Raw genomic sequence first — 19,746 nt, forward strand, 5'->3', positions numbered from 1 at the left:
GAACTAGGTTTTATCATTAGCAGCGTAGGAGACTATGGAATGACAATTAAAAACTTCAGGTCTATAGTCTGACTATCGACTGGGACTAATGAGGTACAAATAAGGACTAAGGCATGGGAGAGAAGGGTAATATTCATGTGACCGTTTGCCTCCAGGATCAGGGTTCAGCGGAAATGAGATAGGAGAATTTGCTTTGATACCAAAGTCATTATTAAAAGCTTGCCTGGCTTTCTTTATTCTCCTTGCTCTCGCATAAAGGCTTTCTATACCTAAGGCTATTCAAACGCATTTCCTCAAAACATCACGGCCACCGATCACAAAAACGGGTTACGGCAGCGGCCTTACAACCACCCTTCAAACATGAACCCGCTGTGATTGCCATCCCCAAAACACAGCGCTACCTTAATAACCGGCTAGCGGGTACTTTAAACCGCCAGGTGGAAAACGCATCGTAACACCAATATTACAGGAATGGCTACCCACACAAAACATACATACCAGGGAATCCAGGTACCACATGCTGTTTCTTTAGCACCGCGATATTGCCTTTAATAGTTTCAGACAAAATGTGTCAGTTTCTTTAAAAAACTAATTGTTCACTGACTGTTGAAGCAGCTACTGCTCTTAGATAGTCATTATATTGTATTTACCACTATGTTTGGAAGAATAACAGAAACACCTGTATTTGTTCCTTTCCGTTTGTAAACCACTTAAGAAAAGCCACATTAACTCCAGCATGCACTCACCTAAACCACATAAATCTCATTTATCAGATACCCATCTCCATTATATGCACACGCGCACACACGCTCTTTGTAACAGTAGTTCAAATGCACGGCCACCTCTTCAGAATGAATTTCAGCTCTCGGATGAATGAGCACAGCGTGATGATATGTCTGAACCAAAACAGAGGGACAAATACGGTGCTAGTGAAAAATAAAAAATACTGTTGAAAGAATAAGTAGTGCTTACATTTGCTGTTACAGTGCTATTTAGCCTCTGCTGAGGCACTGGACACAAACAGAAAGCCCTGCTGGGGAAGTGCACATGCCCTGGTCACCACTGCAATTACAAACCCTGATGCTGCTGCCCCCGTAGCCCCCCACGCTCCACAGCCACAGGATCTGCCACGGACACCTCAGGCTACTGGGGGGTTGGTTTGCTTTTCTAAACAGTGGTTCATGTCATTTTCAAAGACGAGATGAAAAGCCACATCCAGAGAGACCTAGGTAACAGCTGTATGAAATGCAGGCAGCCCCAGTTCCCCTGAACACAGAACCCACAGCCACAAGAAGTGCTGATTTTAACCATCTCAACAACAAGCATGTTGCTAGGAATAGCTTGCTGCAGTACTAATCCCCAGCTCCCTATACCACATCACCTCCGCCATCCCAGCAACCTCGCCTCAGCCAGTTTTCACCTCTTTCCAGCTTCCGTGAGCTGGGAAGTAAAACCGAAGAAGCATGCTGAAAAACAGCAACGCAATCAAATATTCATTTTATATCCAGTGGTATAATGAACACTGCAATAACAGCGCAACTTTGCATACTAAAACAGGAGGATCCAGGTGATCATACTGCAATTTGTTGGCTACATAACTGATGACTGTCAGAATACCACCCCCAAGGGAGGTCTGTTGTATATGTACCCTCCTCTTGTGCTCTTCCTGAAACACCCACTGCTACCTGCTGCCAAAGGTGGGACAGGGGGCTAGGCAGCCATCTGACCTGACTCAGGGTGGTTGTCCTGGACAACACCGTTAATCTCTGGGCATCATACCCTCTTCTGCCTGGACCTCCTGTTCCTGCAGGCTCAGGTTCATACTTCAGCGGTGTATTTGCTATCCTGCAGAAAACATAACCAGAGGGTATTAGCAGACCCAGACGTCTTGCCTGCAAAACACCATCTGAAGGCTCACGGGATGAAGCAGTCAAAGGAGGTCCATTGAAAGTCAGTAAGAAGGACAAAATACCAGGAGAGCAGAAAAAAGTAACAGAAGTATATAAGCAAGTGATTGTTCCACTTTGCGTCCTTACTCGGTTGCAAACAAACACCATTTTTGCAACACTGCACAGCATGGTCGCTGAGATTTAATTTATTTTTTATTTATTTAAATGTGGAAGAGGGAAAGTGTGCTCCAAACAGATAAGGCTTTCCTACAACACCAAGAGTTTGATAAACACTGCTGTATAAGGAATACAGGACTAAACAAACAAACAAAAAGAGGTTCAAAACGCATACAGGACTTCAAGGATTTCTGAAACAGGCTTCAAAGGCTCAACACAGAGAAAAGTAAGGACAACTTGCCTGCTGACCATTTTTAAAAGCGCTGAAGGAGAAATAAATGCAAGAAAACTTTCCACAAGGAGCGTATTTTCCCTGCTTTTAGTTTGGCCTTCCCAATGCTGCATTTCTAATGGCTGTGCTGTGCCTGGTGACCGCTTCCACCAAGTACCTGCCTGCCAGGCCATGCCAACAGCCTGCCCTGCACGCTCAGGACCTGTTCAGAGCCCGCCACCGACGTAGTGCTTCTGCTTCAGTAAGTACTTCGACGCTATTTGCGATGTTGAAGAAGCGATCAAGCCATCACTTGATTACCACCAGTCCTAGAAGTTATCCACTTCAACAAACAGAATAAATATGCTGAGTTTTTAAAGTTATTATAAAAGCAGAGCACTGACAGAGTCTGATCTATTGCACAGTCATTAAAACGGAGAGATCAACCCAGCGCCATTTTCAATTACCAAAAGCTCGTCATAACACGAAGAGAGCGCTCCCAAAGGTTTACCTCCAGGGCATAAAAACAAATAGTTATTACCCATCAAGATTAATAACAACTCTTTAAGGGCTCTGTCATTGAACACGACAAAAATCTACATCATCAGCAGGAAAATGTTATCTTCAAATGTTAAATTTTGTCTAAGAGAACAGAAAGAGTGTCTGAAAATTTACCAGAGAAGCAGCCACGTGAACTCATTTTCTAGAAATCTGTCGACTGCTTTTGGATGTTTATAGGCTGCTGTATTCCTGAAGCACAGCAATTTGGCATCAGCCACCCAAACCACACAGCTACCGCGATCATTAAATATTCTTCACACTTAGGAAAAACGCAACCGAAGGAAAAGCACTGTGCTGGCGCCGAGGTGCCTCAAGGGTTGCGTCTTTTTCCTCCCTACCCTTCGAAAGCATCAGTGAGTCTTCACATCCCCCTGAAATGTTGCATGAAGGCGGCTCCAGCTTATAAGCATCTTCTCTTGTGACAGGTTTTTGTTTGTACCAAGGGGCACAAGCGTTCTCCTAGCACAACAGCGTAAATATCTGCAAAATGTTAAAAACGCTAACGCAGCTAGACACTTTACTTGTGCAGCCATGTAGATAAGCTTCCTCTACCCTCACCTAAATCCCACTCGCTGTTTTTTTTTTTGTTGTTGTTGTTGGTTTTTTTTTTTACAAAAAAAAAAGCAAAGCCCACACACCTCCCTGCCTGACAGGACTCCGTGCCCAAGGGACTCTACCGGGCCGTGCGCAGGTACCAACCCCAGCCCCTCCCGGCCCTCAGCGGCCAGATCTCTAATTAATTCTCAAATTAACGACACCCCGAGACCCCCAAACACCGCACACCCCCCCGGGGCTCCCCTCAGGGCCGGCCCCATCCCGGGGCACCGCGGCAGGGCAGTGCCCGGCGCCCGGTCAGGGCACCCCCGGGGGAGGCACGGCGCTCGGTGCCGGTGCCGCTCGCCCCGGTGCTCACCTGCCGAGCGGTCGCTTCATGCCCGTGTCGGCGGCGGCGGGCAGGCGGAGGCTGTGCCTCAGGCTGCAGCCTTTGTCGAGCGGCGCGGGCGCGGCGGCGGCGCGCTCATGCTCCACCGTGACCGACTCGTTGCGTTTCCTCATGCCGGGGAGGAGGGGGGCGGCGGTGATGGTGGTCCGGGACGGCGGAGACGGCAGCAACGGCTCCCCCCGAGCAGCCGCCGCCGCTCTCTCAGCGCCGTGCTTGCCCCAGCTCCGCCCCCGTTAATCTCCGCCTCCGGAGCCGGGCCGAGGACAAAGGCGCCGCTCGCCCGCACCGCGGATGGCCGCCGCCCCCTCTCCGCGCCGCCATCTTTACTGCGGGCACTGCGCGCCCGCCGCCATTTTGTTGGCGGCCTGAGGCGAGGCCCCGGGTGGGCTCGGTTCCAGGCGGCAGCATGGTCAAGTGTCCTCTGAAACATAAATCAGCCTTAGCAACGTTTAAGATACAATTGCCCCCCTCATATGTTCCCTCTAGCCCTCTGGGAAGCTTACAGTAGCATATGAGAAAACATCTTTATGTGTTGATCTCTTCATCTCCACAGACACGCAAAGGCGAGGCTATGTTGCCACAGAGCTCCCCTACGCACATGACAATTTTCCACTGCAATGATTACCGGCAAAAAAGGGAACAAATAAAACGTCCCTTCCGGTACCAGCAATAGCTAGTGACTAAAATATCCGTATTCTAGCAATGCGCTGCAGAAAACTGACATGCTTACGTACCCCATTTCCTACTGCCGCTGCTGCGTACTGAATGCCAAGCTGGTCCGTCGAGGTACCTTGTATGTTCTCGTAAAGTGAAAAAGTGGAAAAATTCCCAGAAAACAGACCTCTTCAGACCTCAGTTATCATACATCCATTTCTTCTGTATTGCTGCAAACTGATCCCATACCTGGAACATACCTGGAGATTCCAGGTAAATACGGCATTATAATCCCAGGAGCAAAATCAGGACCAAAAAGGAGGAAGCTGTTGCTAAAATACAAGCCTCAGCTATCTTAGCAGTATGGATAGCTACCAGAAATTGCTCTCTAATATGCTGATGTCTGCTTTGTTAAGACCCTGGAAGTTTCTCCTAACATTTGTGACCTTTTAGGGATTTTCTCTCAGCCAAAGCATAATTTCTAAAACTTTCAGGCAGGCTTTTGGAAATATCAGTGATTCTTGTGCATGCTTTGAACAGCAAAGGAGAGTGTCCTTTTTTTCCCTCAGCTTTTGCCTTATTCCCTGCATCTCGTTGGGAAGGCTCGCAGCTGCAATTGGGATTGTTAGCCATGTGTTCGGACGTCTGGTGACAGCAAGTCGTGAGTGGCAATCATTCCTCAAGCCGGCACTTCAAAAGCTGTATCGGGCTCCTTGGGAGTGACAGGGCAGTCCTGTGAAGACAGAGCTGCAAGCTGCCTGACAGGCTTTGGTATGAGGAGGATGGTCTCAGGTGTCATAAATCCTCTGAAATATCTGAGAAAATTATTACCAGGAAGGTCAAGTAAGGAAGATTACTTGAAAGTCTATATTTATGGCATGGGTCCTAATAACGACTGGCATTCTCTCTGTGCTAGAAAGAAGGTAAGCAAATATTTTCTTGTAGTGACCTTAAGCCATTCTCAGCATTTCTGAAGGCTTCCTTAACTAGGTACAAGTATAAACAGGCATTTGTTTGGTCTCTCCCATCATATCAGATTGTTAAGATTTAGAAATCACCACGTCATCTTTTGTTTTGTTTTGTTTTGTTTTTTGTTTTTTTAAAGTGTAATGTCTGCTGTACTGCTAGTACATAATTTATAGAATATGAGAGAGGTTCTCCCATTTGGGATCAGTACTTATCCTTCTTACCTATTGTAAGAGATGAATGTGGCATCATAAATTTGCCCACTCACAGAAATCAATGCACAGCATCCATTCTTAATCCCAACCTGTGGACTTGATGGGAGTGGTCAATGCAAGGGTCACCTACAAACCATACTTCTGCTGCTGTTACAGGCAAGCTAGGGTGAAATTTTACTGTCTGCAGTCACCAAATACTTCATCTGAACAATGCAAAACAGCCTGGGGAATGTGCTGCCACAGGATTTCTTAGCAGCCAGTAACTCCGTGTGGTTCTACAAAGAGAATATGTACAGGAAGAACAGGAAAATCCAGTCAGAGAAAAAGTTGAGAAAGAATTTGATATTTCTTAGCTCAGGGCACAAACGAAGATTATAGTAGAACTTTAGTAGAAACTATCCCTGTGGGCAAGGACACCTTCCGTACAGTTTCTGTGTGTCTGGAATGATCTGGAAGAGGTGTGGATACAGGCCATAGGGCAAGGACACAGCCTTCTGGACTGCAGCTATGCCAGTCTCCTTCCTACCCTGTATTTTCCCCAGGCAGCTGCACCTGAAGATGGAAAGCAAAGGACAGCAACTGAGCACAGATCATAAGTAATATTAGCAAGAGAAGGGATGATAGATACGTTTGGCTGTGGATGAAGCTCTTAAAGGTCTCCATAAAGGACAAAACCCAGAGAAGAAGACACTGAAGGAACACAAAAAAAGCCAGGAGAAAATTCTGGTGAGAAGACTACTGGGGGATAAGTCTCTGGAAAGCACAAGGCTATTCAAAGCAGCAGAGCAAACAGAAAAGGCAAGGACAAAGCCACGGCTGAGGATGAGGTGCTTGAAAGGGGGCAAAAGCCAATGAGAAGAGACTCAAAGCAGAGCACAAGGAGGCTACACTGCCAAGAAAGGCAGCAGTACCTCTGAAAATCTACAGAGACCTGCTAGGAGGACAGACACCCACAGCTTTCTGTTCCTCAAGCTGCTCCTCTCTGGGAGGACAAGGAGGACAACCTGATGCTACAAGTAAATTACGCTCTTTTCTTAATCATCAATCAAGGCAGAAATGCTTTAGCTTAAGTTGTTTGCGCACGTTCGTGCTTGATGGGCAGTGTGAGGGCTTTGCAGCACCACAGCTGGCTCCCACTGCAAGTGCCTGGAAGCAACCCCACACATACTACCTCCATCACTGGAGCATTTGCAGCACTTCAGGAATTGCTGGGCTGCCAGCAGGCATCAGGGAATTCTGTCGAGGCACATGCAAAGCTCAGCTGACCTCTGGAAAAATATTTTTCCCCAGGTATGGCTGAATAAATACCATTTATACTGTTCAATGTCATCTCTGCTTACAGCCTCGCTACCAAACTTGTAAGCGTGACTTTGCTGGGTGTTTTGTCTTTGTCATAATGGGGAAGGCACTGCTGTATATAATAGACTCAAGGAAATTTTCCACATGTGTCTAGCTAGGTTTGTTTAACTGGTGAGTTTGAAAACATTGACCCCGTGTTTAGCTTTCTTCAATAGAGAAGATTGATGGGAATCTTCTACCCAGATGTATTGTTATTTGTTCCAGACGCAAAAGGCATTCAGGGTACTCTGATAAAGCCATAGGCTGATCCTAGGTCACATTTAGCTCCTTCCTCTGCAGTGCAGTATGCATTTCCAAGGGCACGGGACAGTTCTGCAGAATCCAGATGACAGAGGAAAACACAAACGCATCTCAGTCCAGCTCTCGCAGGCAGTCTGCTGGCCAGGTGACAGAACTACAGCCTGGAACAGCCAAGCTCAGTCTCATCAGCTGAGTTCCTAGCGAAGCGCAGGAGAACTCAGCATTTCCTTTGTCCCACTCCAAGCTAGGCCTGGGAAGTTGTAAGTTAAGAAGTAAACCATCTGGGAATCATTTCTACTTACCTGCCTGCTTGGGTAATATTTCAATCTGTGTGTTTGAAGATGTCCAAAAGAATTCTCTCCACAGTTTTCTCCTTGCTGACCACCTTGCCTGCCAGTGCCAGTGCTCCTGCTGAAGCACCTCTGGCACACCCCTGTGCCTCATTTTACTCCCCACTGATGCATCACGTCCCATCTGAGAGTGTGCCCTGTGCCTGTGGCTGCTGCGCAGCGCAGAGCTTGCACAGCTGGAATTACACCGACAGCCTGTAAATATCCATGCTTAAGTTCAAAGAGCTATTTCCCATCTCCCAGAAGTGCTGGCACTCCAGAACCCCTGTGTTCTGGAGTAAGTCTGTGGTTCTGAGAAATTCAGTGCCACAAAGTGGGACCTTTGAAGCAGACACCTGTCTGTCACCTAGTGAAGGGACATGCTCAAGGACATAGAGTAGGGCCAAGGACGCACTACGGGTTTCCCAGTAACAAGCTCACGTACTCACACAAAGCAGGCTGCAGACAAAATGTTCATCTGCTTGAAGCCAGAGTTATCCATACCACAGGCTTAGCTAAAGTGAACTGGAGTTTTTTTACCTCTTGCACCAGCCAACAGTCAGCAAGCACCTCAAAACACAACTTCGAAAAAAATCTCAACTTTGTTGACCCTACTCTCTTACTACAGCAAAAAAATGTATCTTGCTCTGCAACAACATACCTGTCTGCTTCTGCAAATGTCTCACACCCTGCAATATGAATTTTGGAAGTGCCCAAATGTCAGTGGCTGTAAAAGTGGCTTGGCCCCTTCTAAGACAGGACAGATGTCTCCTGGTGTTGCTGCAAGCCATCAGTCTCATTGCTTCAGTAATGGAGGATATGTGGCACTGAAACCACGCAGTTCACAATACACATCCTGCAAGAGGCTGCTGAGGACTAGCTAAGCTGTTTGTGGGCTCCACTGGAGCAAGTCATGATGTGCTGCTCTGCTGTGAGGGATTAGCTGACCGGTGGACCATCACAAGGTGCAGGTGTGTCATTCATACGCCTTGTTCCTCACCTCGGTTTTCAGTGAACCTCTTCCAGATGCTACAGATATGCCAAATTTATCTCCAGGAAGACGAGTCCACGTAGTGCTGAAGCCTGCCAGCCCTGCCACCTGGCTGCCTCCCCCAGCAAGTGAGGGTTGCTCTGTGTGGGGATGGGGAGAGACAAGGCCTGTCACCCACGGGTCGGGGAGCTTGTGGGCAATGCAGCATCATACTGGAAACAAGTGGGCTGCTCTGTGCAGCAGTCGCCTGTAGATGGCTGTAGTCCCACGTGGCACTGAGGTAGGCTGCAAGGGAACGCTTTGCACCAGGTCAGCAGCCGCAAGGAATCTTTCTGACCTTCGCTGGCTTCAGGGATAGCAGGCTCCTGAGGCTGGAGGGAATGTCTGGAGTAAGGAAGAGTCATCGCTGGGAGAAGAGCATCAGGCCGAGGAACATTGAAACAAAGTGGACAGAGACAAGTCCACAGGACGTGGTGGCACACACACGTGAGTGCTGAGGGAGCTGGCTGATGCCCTTACAAAACCACTCTCAATGCTCTGTGTAAGATCATGGTGATGAAGAGAAGTTCCTGAGGACTGGAAGAAAGCTCATCTCACTGCCCTCTTCAAGAAGGGAAAAAAGGAGGATCCAGGGAACTACCGACTGGTCAGCCTTTTCCTGATCCCTGGGAAGGTGAAGGAGCAAGTAATGCTGGAAAGCGTTTGAGATGCATGGAAGGCAAGAAGATGATCAGGAGTAGTTGTCATGGATTTATGAGGGAGAAATAATGCTAAGGCAACCTGATGGCCTTCTACAATGAGACGACTGGTTTGGTGGGTGAGGGGAGAGCAATGTATGTTGCTTCTCTTGACCTGAGAAGGGCTTTCAACATTCCAGTGAGAGCATCACAGACAAACTAATGAAGTGTGGGCTATATGAGTAGACGGTGGGGTGGTCTGAAAAGTGGCTCAATGGCCAGGCTCAGAAGGTTGTGCTTAGGTGCACAAGGCCCACCTGGAGCCAGCTGATAGTGGTGTAGCTCCAGGGTTGATCCTGAGGCCAATACTGTTTCACCTCTTCGTAAATGAACCGGATGATGGGTCAGAGTGCCACCTCAGCAGGTCAGCAGATGCTAGAAAACTGGGAGGAGAGGCTGATACACCAGGGGGTTGTGCTGCCATTCAGAGGCAACAGGGCAGGCTTGTGACATGGGCAGAGAGAAGCCCCCTGAAGCTCACCAAATGGAAGTGCAAAGTCCTGCCCCTGGGGAGGAACGAGCCCAGGCACCAGCACGTGCTGGAGGCTGACCAAGCAGGGACACCTTCTACTAGACCAGGTAGCCCGAAATCCCATCTGACCTGACCTTGAACACTTCCAGGAATGGGGAACTCAACTTTTCTGGTCAACCTGTTCCAGTGCCTCACCACCCTCATAGTGAAGAATTTATTCCTAATATCTAAGTCTACCCTCTTTTAGTTTAAAGTCGTTCCCCATTGTCCTGTCACTACATTCCCCAGTAGACTTCCTCTCTAGCTTTTTTGTAGGACCCCTTTAGATACTGGAAGGCCACTGTAAGGTCTCTCCAGAACCTTCTCTTCTTCAGGCTGGGCAACCTCAACTCCCTCAGCCTTTCTTCATAGGAGAGGTGCTCCAGCTCTCTGGTCATCCTCACAGCCCTCCTCTGGACATGCTCCAACAGGTCCTTGTCCTTCACAGAATCACAGAATCATCCAGGTTGGAAGAGACCTCCAAGATCACCGAGTCCAACCTCTGACCTACACTAACAAGTCCTCCACTAAACCGTATCACTAAGCTCTAAACCCTTGTGTTGAGGGCCCCAAAGCTGAACGCAGTGCTCCAAGTGGGGTCTCACAAGCCTTGCCCTGCCCTTGTCGTGCCCAAAGAAGATCGCACAGAGGAGAGGACAGCTAAAGCCCAGTCCGCCCTCAGGCAACATTGGCTCAATCTGGTAGGTTGATACACCAAAGGAAAACGGTTTTGACCAAAGAGCTGACGTCTAACTGAGTTTCTGCGATGCCCTGGGACAGCGTGCTGCTCTGAGGTGAAAAGCTGAGGAGGAAGCTGTGGCAGCCGGCCACCTCCCGAGGAGAGGAGGATGAAGCAGCAGCTCCCGTGCTTAAGCCCGAGATTTGGGTCTTCTGCGCCTTGAGGGGAGCAACGGGGCCGATCACAGACAGCACACTGAGACCTGGGGGCGAGTACGGACAGCGGCGCCCCACGGCCGCGGGGCTCCCCTCAGGGGGGCACCCCCTCCTCAGCGCCCCGCTCCCACCCGCCTCCCCTCAGCACCACCCCCCGTAGCCCCACCCCCTCCCCCCTCCCCCCCCGCCATCCCCTCGTCCACCAATCACAAAATCCCCGCGCGCTGCGGCGGCGCGGCGGCGGCGCAAGCAGTTGCTAGGCAGGCTCCCGCCGCTGGCCCAATGGGAACGGGGAGCCGCGGCCGGGCCCGGGCGCAGGCGGCGGCGGCGGCGGGAGCGGAGCGGCAGGGGCCCGGCGCTCACCATGCCCTACAAGCTCAAGAAGGAGAAGGTGCGGCCGGGACGGGCGGCGGGGGCTCCGCGCACCCCCCCCCCACCCCGCCCCGCCCCGCCTCGCCGGCGGGGACCCTCCCGTTCCCCTCAGCCCCTTGCTCCCCCTTCCCCGCCGCGGCCCTCTTTCCCCTCGCAGCGCGGCCGTTGGGCGGGGGCGCGCGCACGCGGGGCTGCGGCCGGCAGGGGGCGGGGGCGCGCGCGCGGCGGGCGGGGCGGCTGGTGCAGGAGGGCGGCGGGGGCGCGCGGGGGCGGGGGCGAGCGTGGGGGGGGGGGGGGGGATGTTGGTGCCCCCTCCCCCCCACACCCCCTTTATCCAGCCCCCCCAGCAGCGGGGGGGGTCCTGGGAGGGGAGCACAAGGTGAAATCTGACCCCCCCCCCCCCCCCCCCCATTTCTTGTCGCCCCTCCAGGAGTCTCCGAAGTCAGCCAAAAGCGCCCCGAAGGCCGGCGGCGGCAGCGGGAAGGATGGCGGGGCAGAGAATTCGGAGGAGGTAAGGCTTCCGACAGGCTTCCACCGCTGCGCCCCTGCGCATCCTCGAGGGAGAGCGGCGTCTCGCGGTTGGGGGCGTCTCCAGCTGCCCTGCCAGCTAGCCCACCTCCTCGACGTCTTACAAAACCAGATCAGGAGCCGCCAAAGACTAAAGTTTAGGTGAAGTTAATTCCCTGTGAAATTTGGCCCAAAGGGAGTGACGGCAGCTGAGGAGGGGACGGGATGAGTCTCGTACCCCGCAGCCCTGCGAGAAGAGAGTTGGCACAAAGCTGATGGCGAGCGCTGCTCGCGGAGCGTGGTCAAGTTGGCTGCGGAGGGAGAGGAGCCACAGCTCTCAAGGAGGAGGAAGGCTGACAGACTGGAGCAGCTTCCTTGCTCCTGTCAGAGCGAAGCGCAATAAACCCTGTCGTCACCTTGTGTCAGAGTGGGAGAGTAGTGAGGAGCTGTAGAAAAAGAACTTGTTCTTCTGAGGCATTTTCTGGGGGAGTGAGACTACGAAATAATTGCTAGGACACCTCAAAGAATAGGGGTGAAGTGCTAGAGATGAAATAATTCTCTTTCGGTATTACAGCCTCATTGCTGAACGCAGCATTACTCACAAAAAGGCGCAGTCTATTCCCAGCTATGCAGAGCCTCTTTCGCTCTAAGTTTGGATGTTGCCAGGCTGGATGTATTAGGATGGCCTCAGCAGGACGTGATAAGATGAGAAGCGGGGCTAGAACTAGCAAAAACTTGGGTAAACTGCAGCTTTTCTGGTAGACTTGAGTCTGAGCAGCACTCAAACAGTGTGACTGCAGATTTTGAGACTTGGCTGGGAAGAGCATTGTACACATGTTCAGGGAAGGATGCGTGTGTGTATGTGGGTATTTTATTTATTTTAATACTGCAGTTTGGCGAACAAGTTGTGCCACTTCTCCGTCCATAGAAGCCTGTGTGCTCAGGTCTTATCTGGAGCACGTTGCACTTAGAATCTGGAGGATCTCAGGTAGGAGATGTAAGGCTAATGAAGACTAGGAGGAAATCTGTAGTTCAGTGGGAACATCACGGTCAAAATACGGTTATTTTAGAGTCTCTTCCAAAGCACAGAGCTGTGTTGCAGACCTGCTACAGCCGCTCCACTTCAAGGTTCAAGCCCTGCTCATGGCCAACCTGCCGTGTAGCCAGCAGGGAATCAGCTGAGTTTGTTTGCCTTGGAGCAGGCAGCAGTTTTGTAGATCCTTTTTCTATATCCCGTCCTCACCTTGGCCTCTGCCCGTTGTATTTTGTGCACAGAGGTGCAAACAGCCTGCTGGAGAGCTGGCTGCTGACTTCTGAGGCAGTGACGGAACTCCAGCTTTGGCGTTGCTTTCCTGGTAATGAGCGCTGCAGTCAGAAAGGGAGAATAGCTCAGGCTACGAGCTCCCTTCTGTGACCTGAAATGGCACATAATGTCTGGTTGTTCCTAGGCGCAGGAGAAACTTAGAGGTGTTGTGTCTAACCTTCCCTCCCACAAAACATACCCAGCCGCTTCCTCATACCCCAAACAAAATCCAGCCCTTCTTTAAGATGGAAAGCTGGGTCTCCTTTGATCATAGGAACAGAGAGCAGAAAGGAGACACCTCTGCAATGTGCCACTGCCACAGGTCTCGTCTCCATTTCCCTGTTGAGTTTGCAGTGAAGTCGTTCTCTGTCGGTGCTTTCCTGCCTCCAGACTGCCTTGCTGCAGAATGGAAGAGAGCTCTTTGCTTGATCAGAAGAAATGTATACCAGTTTGAATGCAATTTTCCTGCTCTTCAGGAGGCACAGAAAGGTATTTTGACTTTCACGTTGGGGGACTGTAAGGAATTTGATACGTGTGCTGGGATGGAGGCTCCTTCCTCCGGTTGGAAGCAGAAGGGTTTTTTTCCTCGTGAAACGCCCGGAGCAGTATCGCGTGGTGGGGTCGATGCCTCTGCTGCCATTGTGGGAGTCTTGTACCCTCTGAATTCTTCTGTGGAGTTACGGTTGTCTGGTTGCTTTTCTGAAGGTGAAAGCTGTGTGCACCAAAGGGAATTGTCATCTTTCCTCGGGTCTCAAGAGATGTCTGATGGGCTCGGAGCAGAACAGTATTTGGGCGGTCCTCTTTCAGTGTCTGCTTTCCTCCCTCACGCTGCGCTCCAAGGAGCAGGGAAGGGCTCGCAGCCCTAATTTATCCAGAAAGCTGTGACTTGTTTTGCAGGCAAGTTGTCCGGCTGGTGGGAAAAAAGTAAAGCTCTGCGAGGAGCAGCTCTGGTTTCGCAGATCCGAGCAAGTGCAGCAGTCTAGGACCTCCGGGGGGGGGGGTCTTTGCGGAGGGGGACGAAGGGGGCAGGAAACCCGTAAGCAAACTGTTTTGTTCCCTGCAGCGAAGGAGTCTTCAGTGGAGCTGATCTGGAAGGGCAGATGTGCTCAAAAGCAGGCACAGAAGTGTCCGAGTTCCCTACGAGGGTAGTGCAGTGCTCTTTTAGATGCCCTCCTCGGTGAAGCTCTCCGAGGTGATGAGCCAGCGTAGCTTGGCCAGCCCCTGCCTTTGGAGGGGCGGTTTGCTCTGGCAGAGACGGGGGCTATGGAGGAAAACGCGGGAGTGGGAAATAAAAGGTTTGCGTGGTTCGTTCCCTCCGGAACATGACGAAGGCATGAATGGAGGGAATTTCTCTGTGGCTATTTAGGGAGGGGAAGATAAAGAAATAATGTCAGAGACCAAGGCGGCGTTGGGTGAGAGCATGAGAAAGAGTTACTCCTCCTGGCCAGAAAGACTGGGAGAGGCAGCTGGGTGGGGAAGAGAGTTAATGACCTGGAAGTGGGAGCAGGGATTAGCAGCAGCAGTAAAGAGGGAAGAGGAGTTGCCGTGCAGCCTCAAGGGCAGCTTGGAGCCTCGCGGATGAGATCCGCAGCTCTGGGAGAGGGTGCTCATTTTCACCGAGCTGCCGCGTTACGTGTTCTGCAGCTATCTCCACGGGGCTCGTTGCTGCAGTACCTGGAGTTCATTATTCAGAGACGGGCATTACAGCGTGCTGATGTTACTTCGGAGGCAGAGAGCTCGATTTTAATAGGGAAGCCGGGTAACGACAGACAAAGGGAGCAGGTACTGACTTGAGGGATGGGAAGGGAAGAGTCATCTGAGGAGGAGGAGCTGAGAGCAGATCTGGGCTGAGGAGCTTAGCGAGCGGGGGATGCTCCGGGGACCAGTGAGGCAGAAGGGCTTTCGGAGCGGCGGCGATGCGCCCAGCTGCAGTGGGAGTGCCTGCAGAGGTGAGGTCATGGATGGGCAGGAGAGCAGAGCAGAGCTGCCACTGAGCTCAGCGTGGCTGGGGAAGGAGCGGCTCTGGGAGCCCGGTGCGAGGAGAAACGGCACCGAGCAGGAGGCCCAGGGCCTGGGGCTCGTCGACTTGCACCGACAAGTTCCCGGCGAGGAGGAGGAGAGGCGGTGGGAACCAGCAGGGAGGAAATGCCAAGGAGCCGGGGAGCCTGCGCCTGGGGGAGCTCAAACCCGGTTGCGATTGGGGCTGGCCCATCCTGTTGGCTCCTCCGCAGAGGGAAAGGTGGGGCTGCTGCACCGCGCTCGGGCGGGCGGCTTTGTGCCGGTCGCTTCGGCAGGCGAGCAGCAGGGCTTGCCGCGGTGGTGCCGGGAGCGGGGCCGAGCCCGAGCAGGTAGAGGTGTGCCTGTGGCAGGGAGCTGGTGTCCACCTCAGGGGAACGGTTGGCGAGGTCGTTAAGGGAAAAGCTTTCAGTCCTTGCAGTCTGCGGTGATCTCAAGGATGGAGGCTGCGCTGGGGAACTTGAAACGAGCCTCTTCTCTCCTGATTCATGTGACCAAGGTAGGAGGTACTGAAGGCAGAAGGACGGCGGGCCTGCCACAGGAAGCCCAGAGAGAATCAATCCTTCCTGACCCCCCTGAGCACTGCAGTGTAGGCGCAGAGTGTATCCGACCTTCCCCGTCATCAGATTTTCTCTGGGAAACTTGGTTATGTGATTTCCGTGTCGGTGCGTCTGTTTCCTGAACGCCCAGCAGTTAAATCTGAAGCTGTGTTTCGCTCCTTCTGGTGACAGCTGTCGAGGACCGTAGAAGCTAGTGGCGAGGACTCCTGCAGACCCCCCCGTGAAGGGAGCGTGGCTGTAACCTGTGACCGTGCAGCGCATGTACCGTGCTGGGAACATTTGCCTGTGGCATTTCTGAGTGGGTGGGGAACGCACAGACGTGTCCTGTCAGCCCCACATGTCTCCTAGGAGAGCCCATGTGCCCCGCTTCCCTCGGCGTTACCTGTCAGGCTGCTGACACACCTTTTGTTTCCCTCCGTATCATCTTCCCCCCGTGGCGGCTCGGCATTCAGATTCTGCCCTGCTTCCCCGTGGAAGGAGAAGAGCGGTCCAGAGCGGAGGAACCGCCTCCCCTAAGCTGCCAGGACAGCATCTGCGCGGCTCAGGCTGCCCCGCTACCCAAACGGTCAGGGTGAGGGATGTACTTTGCTCCTGGAAGGGTTCCAGCAAGGTTTCAGCCCGGCTTAACTGCTGGTTTGGCTGCTGAGGGGAGACCACTGGTCAGGATTAGCTGCCCCCAATTTGTAGTCCGGGCCTGCTTTCTCTGGCAGATGGAGCTGTGTTCATCACAAGGCTCGTCTTGCTCCCTCCTCGCTTCACTGGACAGCGCTGCTCCATGCAAGGAGTCGGATCAAGTCTCAACTGCAGGGAGTTCAAATCCTGTTGTCTCCCCCCACCTTGGTTTGGGGTCGAGTTTGAAGCAGAACCATTCGAGATTTCTTTCAAGCACAGCCAGACCAAAGCATTTCTTATTTCTGGTTCAAAGCAGTGGCTTGACAAAATAGTTGGTGTTCCCTGTTTGCCCCTGCTCTTCCCGTGGAGTCTTGGCACTTACACAGAGCAGTGTCCCCTCGCAGCAACGTTCCCTGTTCCTCCCTTGCTGTCTACCCGCATGCCGTGGGTGTGTTCACTTGTTCTTGCGCAGCGGTGCTGTGCTGCACCTCTTTGGAAAGCGTCAGGGCTCAGTTTGGGTAAGGGCTGTTCCTGTCTTGGGTAAGCTGCAGCTAGACTGCTCCTCGCAGGAAAATACTGGCTGTATCTTGTTTGGAGGAGAGCCCGGACAAGCTGCTGCGCTGCTGGTGCTTTTCCCCCAAAATCCTACTGGTTGGCGTCCCGGGGAGGTGTGTGTGTGTACTGCTGTGCTGGGAGCTTGTGGGGGAAGAAGGGACTGACGTGCGAGGATTTCGCCCACCCCTCCTCCCCATCCGTTGCACTATCCCCGCGGGGCCCTGACCTGGTTCACCCTGCAGCTCCTTGGCTTCGTGTGCCAGCTGGGAGGAGTTGGCTGAGCCAGGGGACGGGAGCCTTGCTGGGCCCATGCGGCAAGGCCGGAGCAGGCTGGGTGCTGTGTCGGGATGTCGCCCTTTTCCACGTGTTTTCCGTGAGGTAGGTCACCGTGGTGTTACAGGATCGGTTAGTAAGCCACTAGGGCCCAGGTGGGACTGGAACCAGCCGAGCTTCAGCCAGAACAGAGCTGAGCTGAGAAAACACTGGCTTGAGTTTCTGGTGACCCACTGAAAATAAGAAAATGCCTCTGCAAGTGCTGTTCAACAAGCATGAAGTGGAGAGAATGTCTGCTGGGGGAGGGTGCAGGCAAAGAGTTCGTGTCAGTAACCTCTAGCAGCTTGTGGCAAGACGTGGCTTTGCTTTCCGTATCTCTAGCACCACGTGTACCAGGAGGCTCTGATGCCTTTGTGCTACCTCGCAGAGGTGAGTAAAACTGATGCCCGCTTTGCAGGTGTGCTGCAAATGCAACCGACCGGTCTAGAGCCTTGCAGAAGCAGGAGAGATGCGCTGAAATTCAAGTGCACCAGTGCAAAATGTGCCCGGTTTCTTCAGGCCGAGAAAATGCTGATTACATGATTGCTTCTGAGGCTCGTAGGTAAAAGCTCATGAGTTGTTCTCCTCTTTTTTCTCATCAGGCCCAGCAGCCGCAGCAGCAGCCGCAGCAGCAGCAGCAGCAGACAACTTCAAATAAGCGTCCCAGTAACAGTGCTCCCCCACCGACCCAGCTGAACAAGATCAAGTACTCGGGGGGACCCCAGATTGTGAAGAAGGAGCGGCGGCACAGCTCTTCTCGCTTCAATCTGAGCAAAAACCGGGAACTGCAAAAGCTCCCAGCCCTCAAAGGTACAGAAGCTGTGGGGCAAGGGTGACCTGCCCGATGAGCTGCGCTTCCTCCAGGCAGAACGCTGTGGTATAAGGGCTCTTTCCAAAGGGCCCCTGGCAGTGTCCTGCTAGCCTCCTGCCAGCTGTGCTGCAGGGATGGCTCTGGGAAAGGTGCTTGACGTGGCAGCAGGCTGGGAATTGATGGAGAGCCTAAAAGAGGAGGAGGATGCTCAGTGTGAACGTAGTTACCTTCCCATTTGAGCTGATTGAAGCCCTGGTGCTCAAGGTTACTTGAGGTTGCTTCAGATTCTTCTGCAGATTGTGCAGGAAGGTGGCGAAGCGCAGAGACCTTGGTGCAGGCTGCTCGTGGGCCCTACAGCCGTGTGCTCCTGGGAGAGGACCAGTCCTCCTCCTCCTCCTCCTCCTCCTCCTTATGTTTCCATTGCAAACTCTGATAGCGCTATTGAACTCGTCTGCATTAGGGCAATTACACAGCATTAGCAGTTAGTCTCCATAATGGGGCAATTAAAGATGTCTTAAGTGCAAGGAGAAAGCGTTTTCAGCAGTCACTCAGCCAGGCCTGTTGCTGACATTGTTCACAGAGGCGGGTCGAGCCTTTCCAGCAAGGGCAATGCCTTGCAGCTCAGCAGTCATTCTGCAAGTGAGATGTACATTTGCCTGGCTGGCCCTGGCGGCGCAGTTTCCAGTGGCAAAATACCAAAAGGAGAATGCCATTAGTACAGGGCCTCTGCCATCTTGGCCCCTCTCCTTTGGGCTGCTCCCTGGGAAGACGACGAGCCTCCCGTGTGCTCTGCCCAACTCCCTTTGTGACTGTGGGGTGCAGCGTGTGGGTGTTGTCTGTGATGGGAGCCAGTTCAGTGAGTTTGTTTTCCGGCGTAGTTTGCACTGGGAAGGGATCGATGCTTATCAGATCAGAACCCCCTACCAGGTTTGAAATCACCTGATGGAATCGGTGCTCCGGGGGCCTCCTTCTACCTCCCCCTGTCTCATCTCCATAGCAGGGATAACCCTGCCCCTCCCTCTTGCCCCACCAGCTCAAGGGGGATTGTGACTAGGGAAGGAACGCAGGGCAGGAGTGAACCGTGCCGACACCTGGACGAACCAGGTAGATGCTCTGCCCATCTCCACGGACAGGCATCCTTGCTTTCTCTTCCAGATGCTCCTCCACACGAACGCGAAGAGCTTTTCATCCAGAAGCTGCGGCAATGCTGTGTGCTTTTCGACTTCATCTCTGACCCCCTCAGTGACTTGAAGTTCAAGGAGGTGAAGCGAGCGGGACTCAACGAGATGGTAGAATACATCACGCACAACCGTGACGTCGTCACCGAGGCCATCTACCCTGAAGCTGTTATCATGGTAGGGCACGAGGCCAGCATGTGCTCGTGCCCCAGAGGAATGGGGACTGCTCGGAAGCATGCGCTTTTGGGGGCGGGGGAGGGAGAAACATGGGTTTGTCAGAGAGCAGCGTGACCCCAGTCTTACCCCTCCCTTGTAGGGAGAGCTGGAAGCTTTTGTCCCTGGCACAGACTGCACTTGTGGAGTTCACGTGCAATCTGTAACCCTGCAGCCTTTAGAAGGGGAGCTGTTTGTGGGCTCAGCTATGGCAAATCCCTCTGCACTTAGGGGTTTGCTGCTGGGAGGACCGCCGTGAAGTGCAGGGCTGTCATTCATACCCCTTTTTGCTCCCCTCAGTTTTCAGTGAACCTCTTCCGGACACTCCCGCCATCATCCAATCCCACAGGCGCGGAGTTTGACCCCGAGGAAGATGAGCCTACGTTAGAGGCTGCCTGGCCGCACCTTCAGGTGAGGAGGAGCAGGATATAGGGCTGGTCAATTTATCTCTGGGAACTCGAGAGTCCATGCCACCTTGCTGCCTGCCCCAGCAAGCGAGGGTTGCTGGGAGAGGGAAGGGCAAGGCCTGCCACGCGCGGGTCAGAGGCAGCTTGCAGGCAGTGCAGGGCCATCCTGGAAACAGACTGCTGGATCTATGCAACGTTCACCTGCAGATGGCCGTCGTCCCGT

At 52.8% G+C, this 19,746-nt stretch overlaps 2 protein-coding genes across 7 annotated transcripts in view; one reads left to right on the forward strand and one right to left on the reverse strand.

Annotated features, from left to right (window-relative positions):
• ABHD12 (abhydrolase domain containing 12, lysophospholipase) overlaps positions 1 to 4,166 on the reverse strand; it is a 42,952-nt gene extending 38,786 nt beyond the window's left edge. Inside the window, exon 1 of the mRNA XM_040553678.1 lies at positions 3,752 to 4,166. Within this exon, the coding sequence (XP_040409612.1) occupies positions 3,752 to 3,894 (143 nt within the window). The 5' untranslated portion in view covers positions 3,895 to 4,166. The remainder of the gene's footprint in view (positions 1 to 3,751) is intronic.
• A 6,749-nt stretch (positions 4,167 to 10,915) lies between these two features.
• The window catches only part of PPP2R5D (protein phosphatase 2 regulatory subunit B'delta), a 32,068-nt gene continuing 23,237 nt past the window's right edge, over positions 10,916 to 19,746 (forward strand). The window contains exons 1-5 of one of the 6 annotated variants that reach the window (XM_040553684.1): positions 10,916 to 11,068; positions 11,480 to 11,560; positions 17,517 to 17,724; positions 18,881 to 19,080; positions 19,417 to 19,527. In XM_040553684.1, the coding sequence (XP_040409618.1) occupies positions 11,042 to 11,068; positions 11,480 to 11,560; positions 17,517 to 17,724; positions 18,881 to 19,080; positions 19,417 to 19,527 (627 nt within the window). In that variant the 5' untranslated portion in view covers positions 10,916 to 11,041. Of the gene's footprint in view, positions 11,069 to 11,479; positions 11,561 to 13,168; positions 13,349 to 14,281; positions 14,642 to 14,683; positions 14,809 to 17,516; positions 17,725 to 18,880; positions 19,081 to 19,416; positions 19,528 to 19,746 lie in introns of those variants that run through there. The other 5 variants (XM_040553683.1, XM_040553680.1, XM_040553682.1 and 2 more) reach the window with 5 other exon arrangements.

This window comes from Cygnus olor, chromosome 3 (genome assembly GCF_009769625.2).
Source record: "Cygnus olor isolate bCygOlo1 chromosome 3, bCygOlo1.pri.v2, whole genome shotgun sequence".
In the NCBI taxonomy this organism is placed as follows: Eukaryota; Metazoa; Chordata; class Aves; order Anseriformes; family Anatidae; genus Cygnus; species Cygnus olor.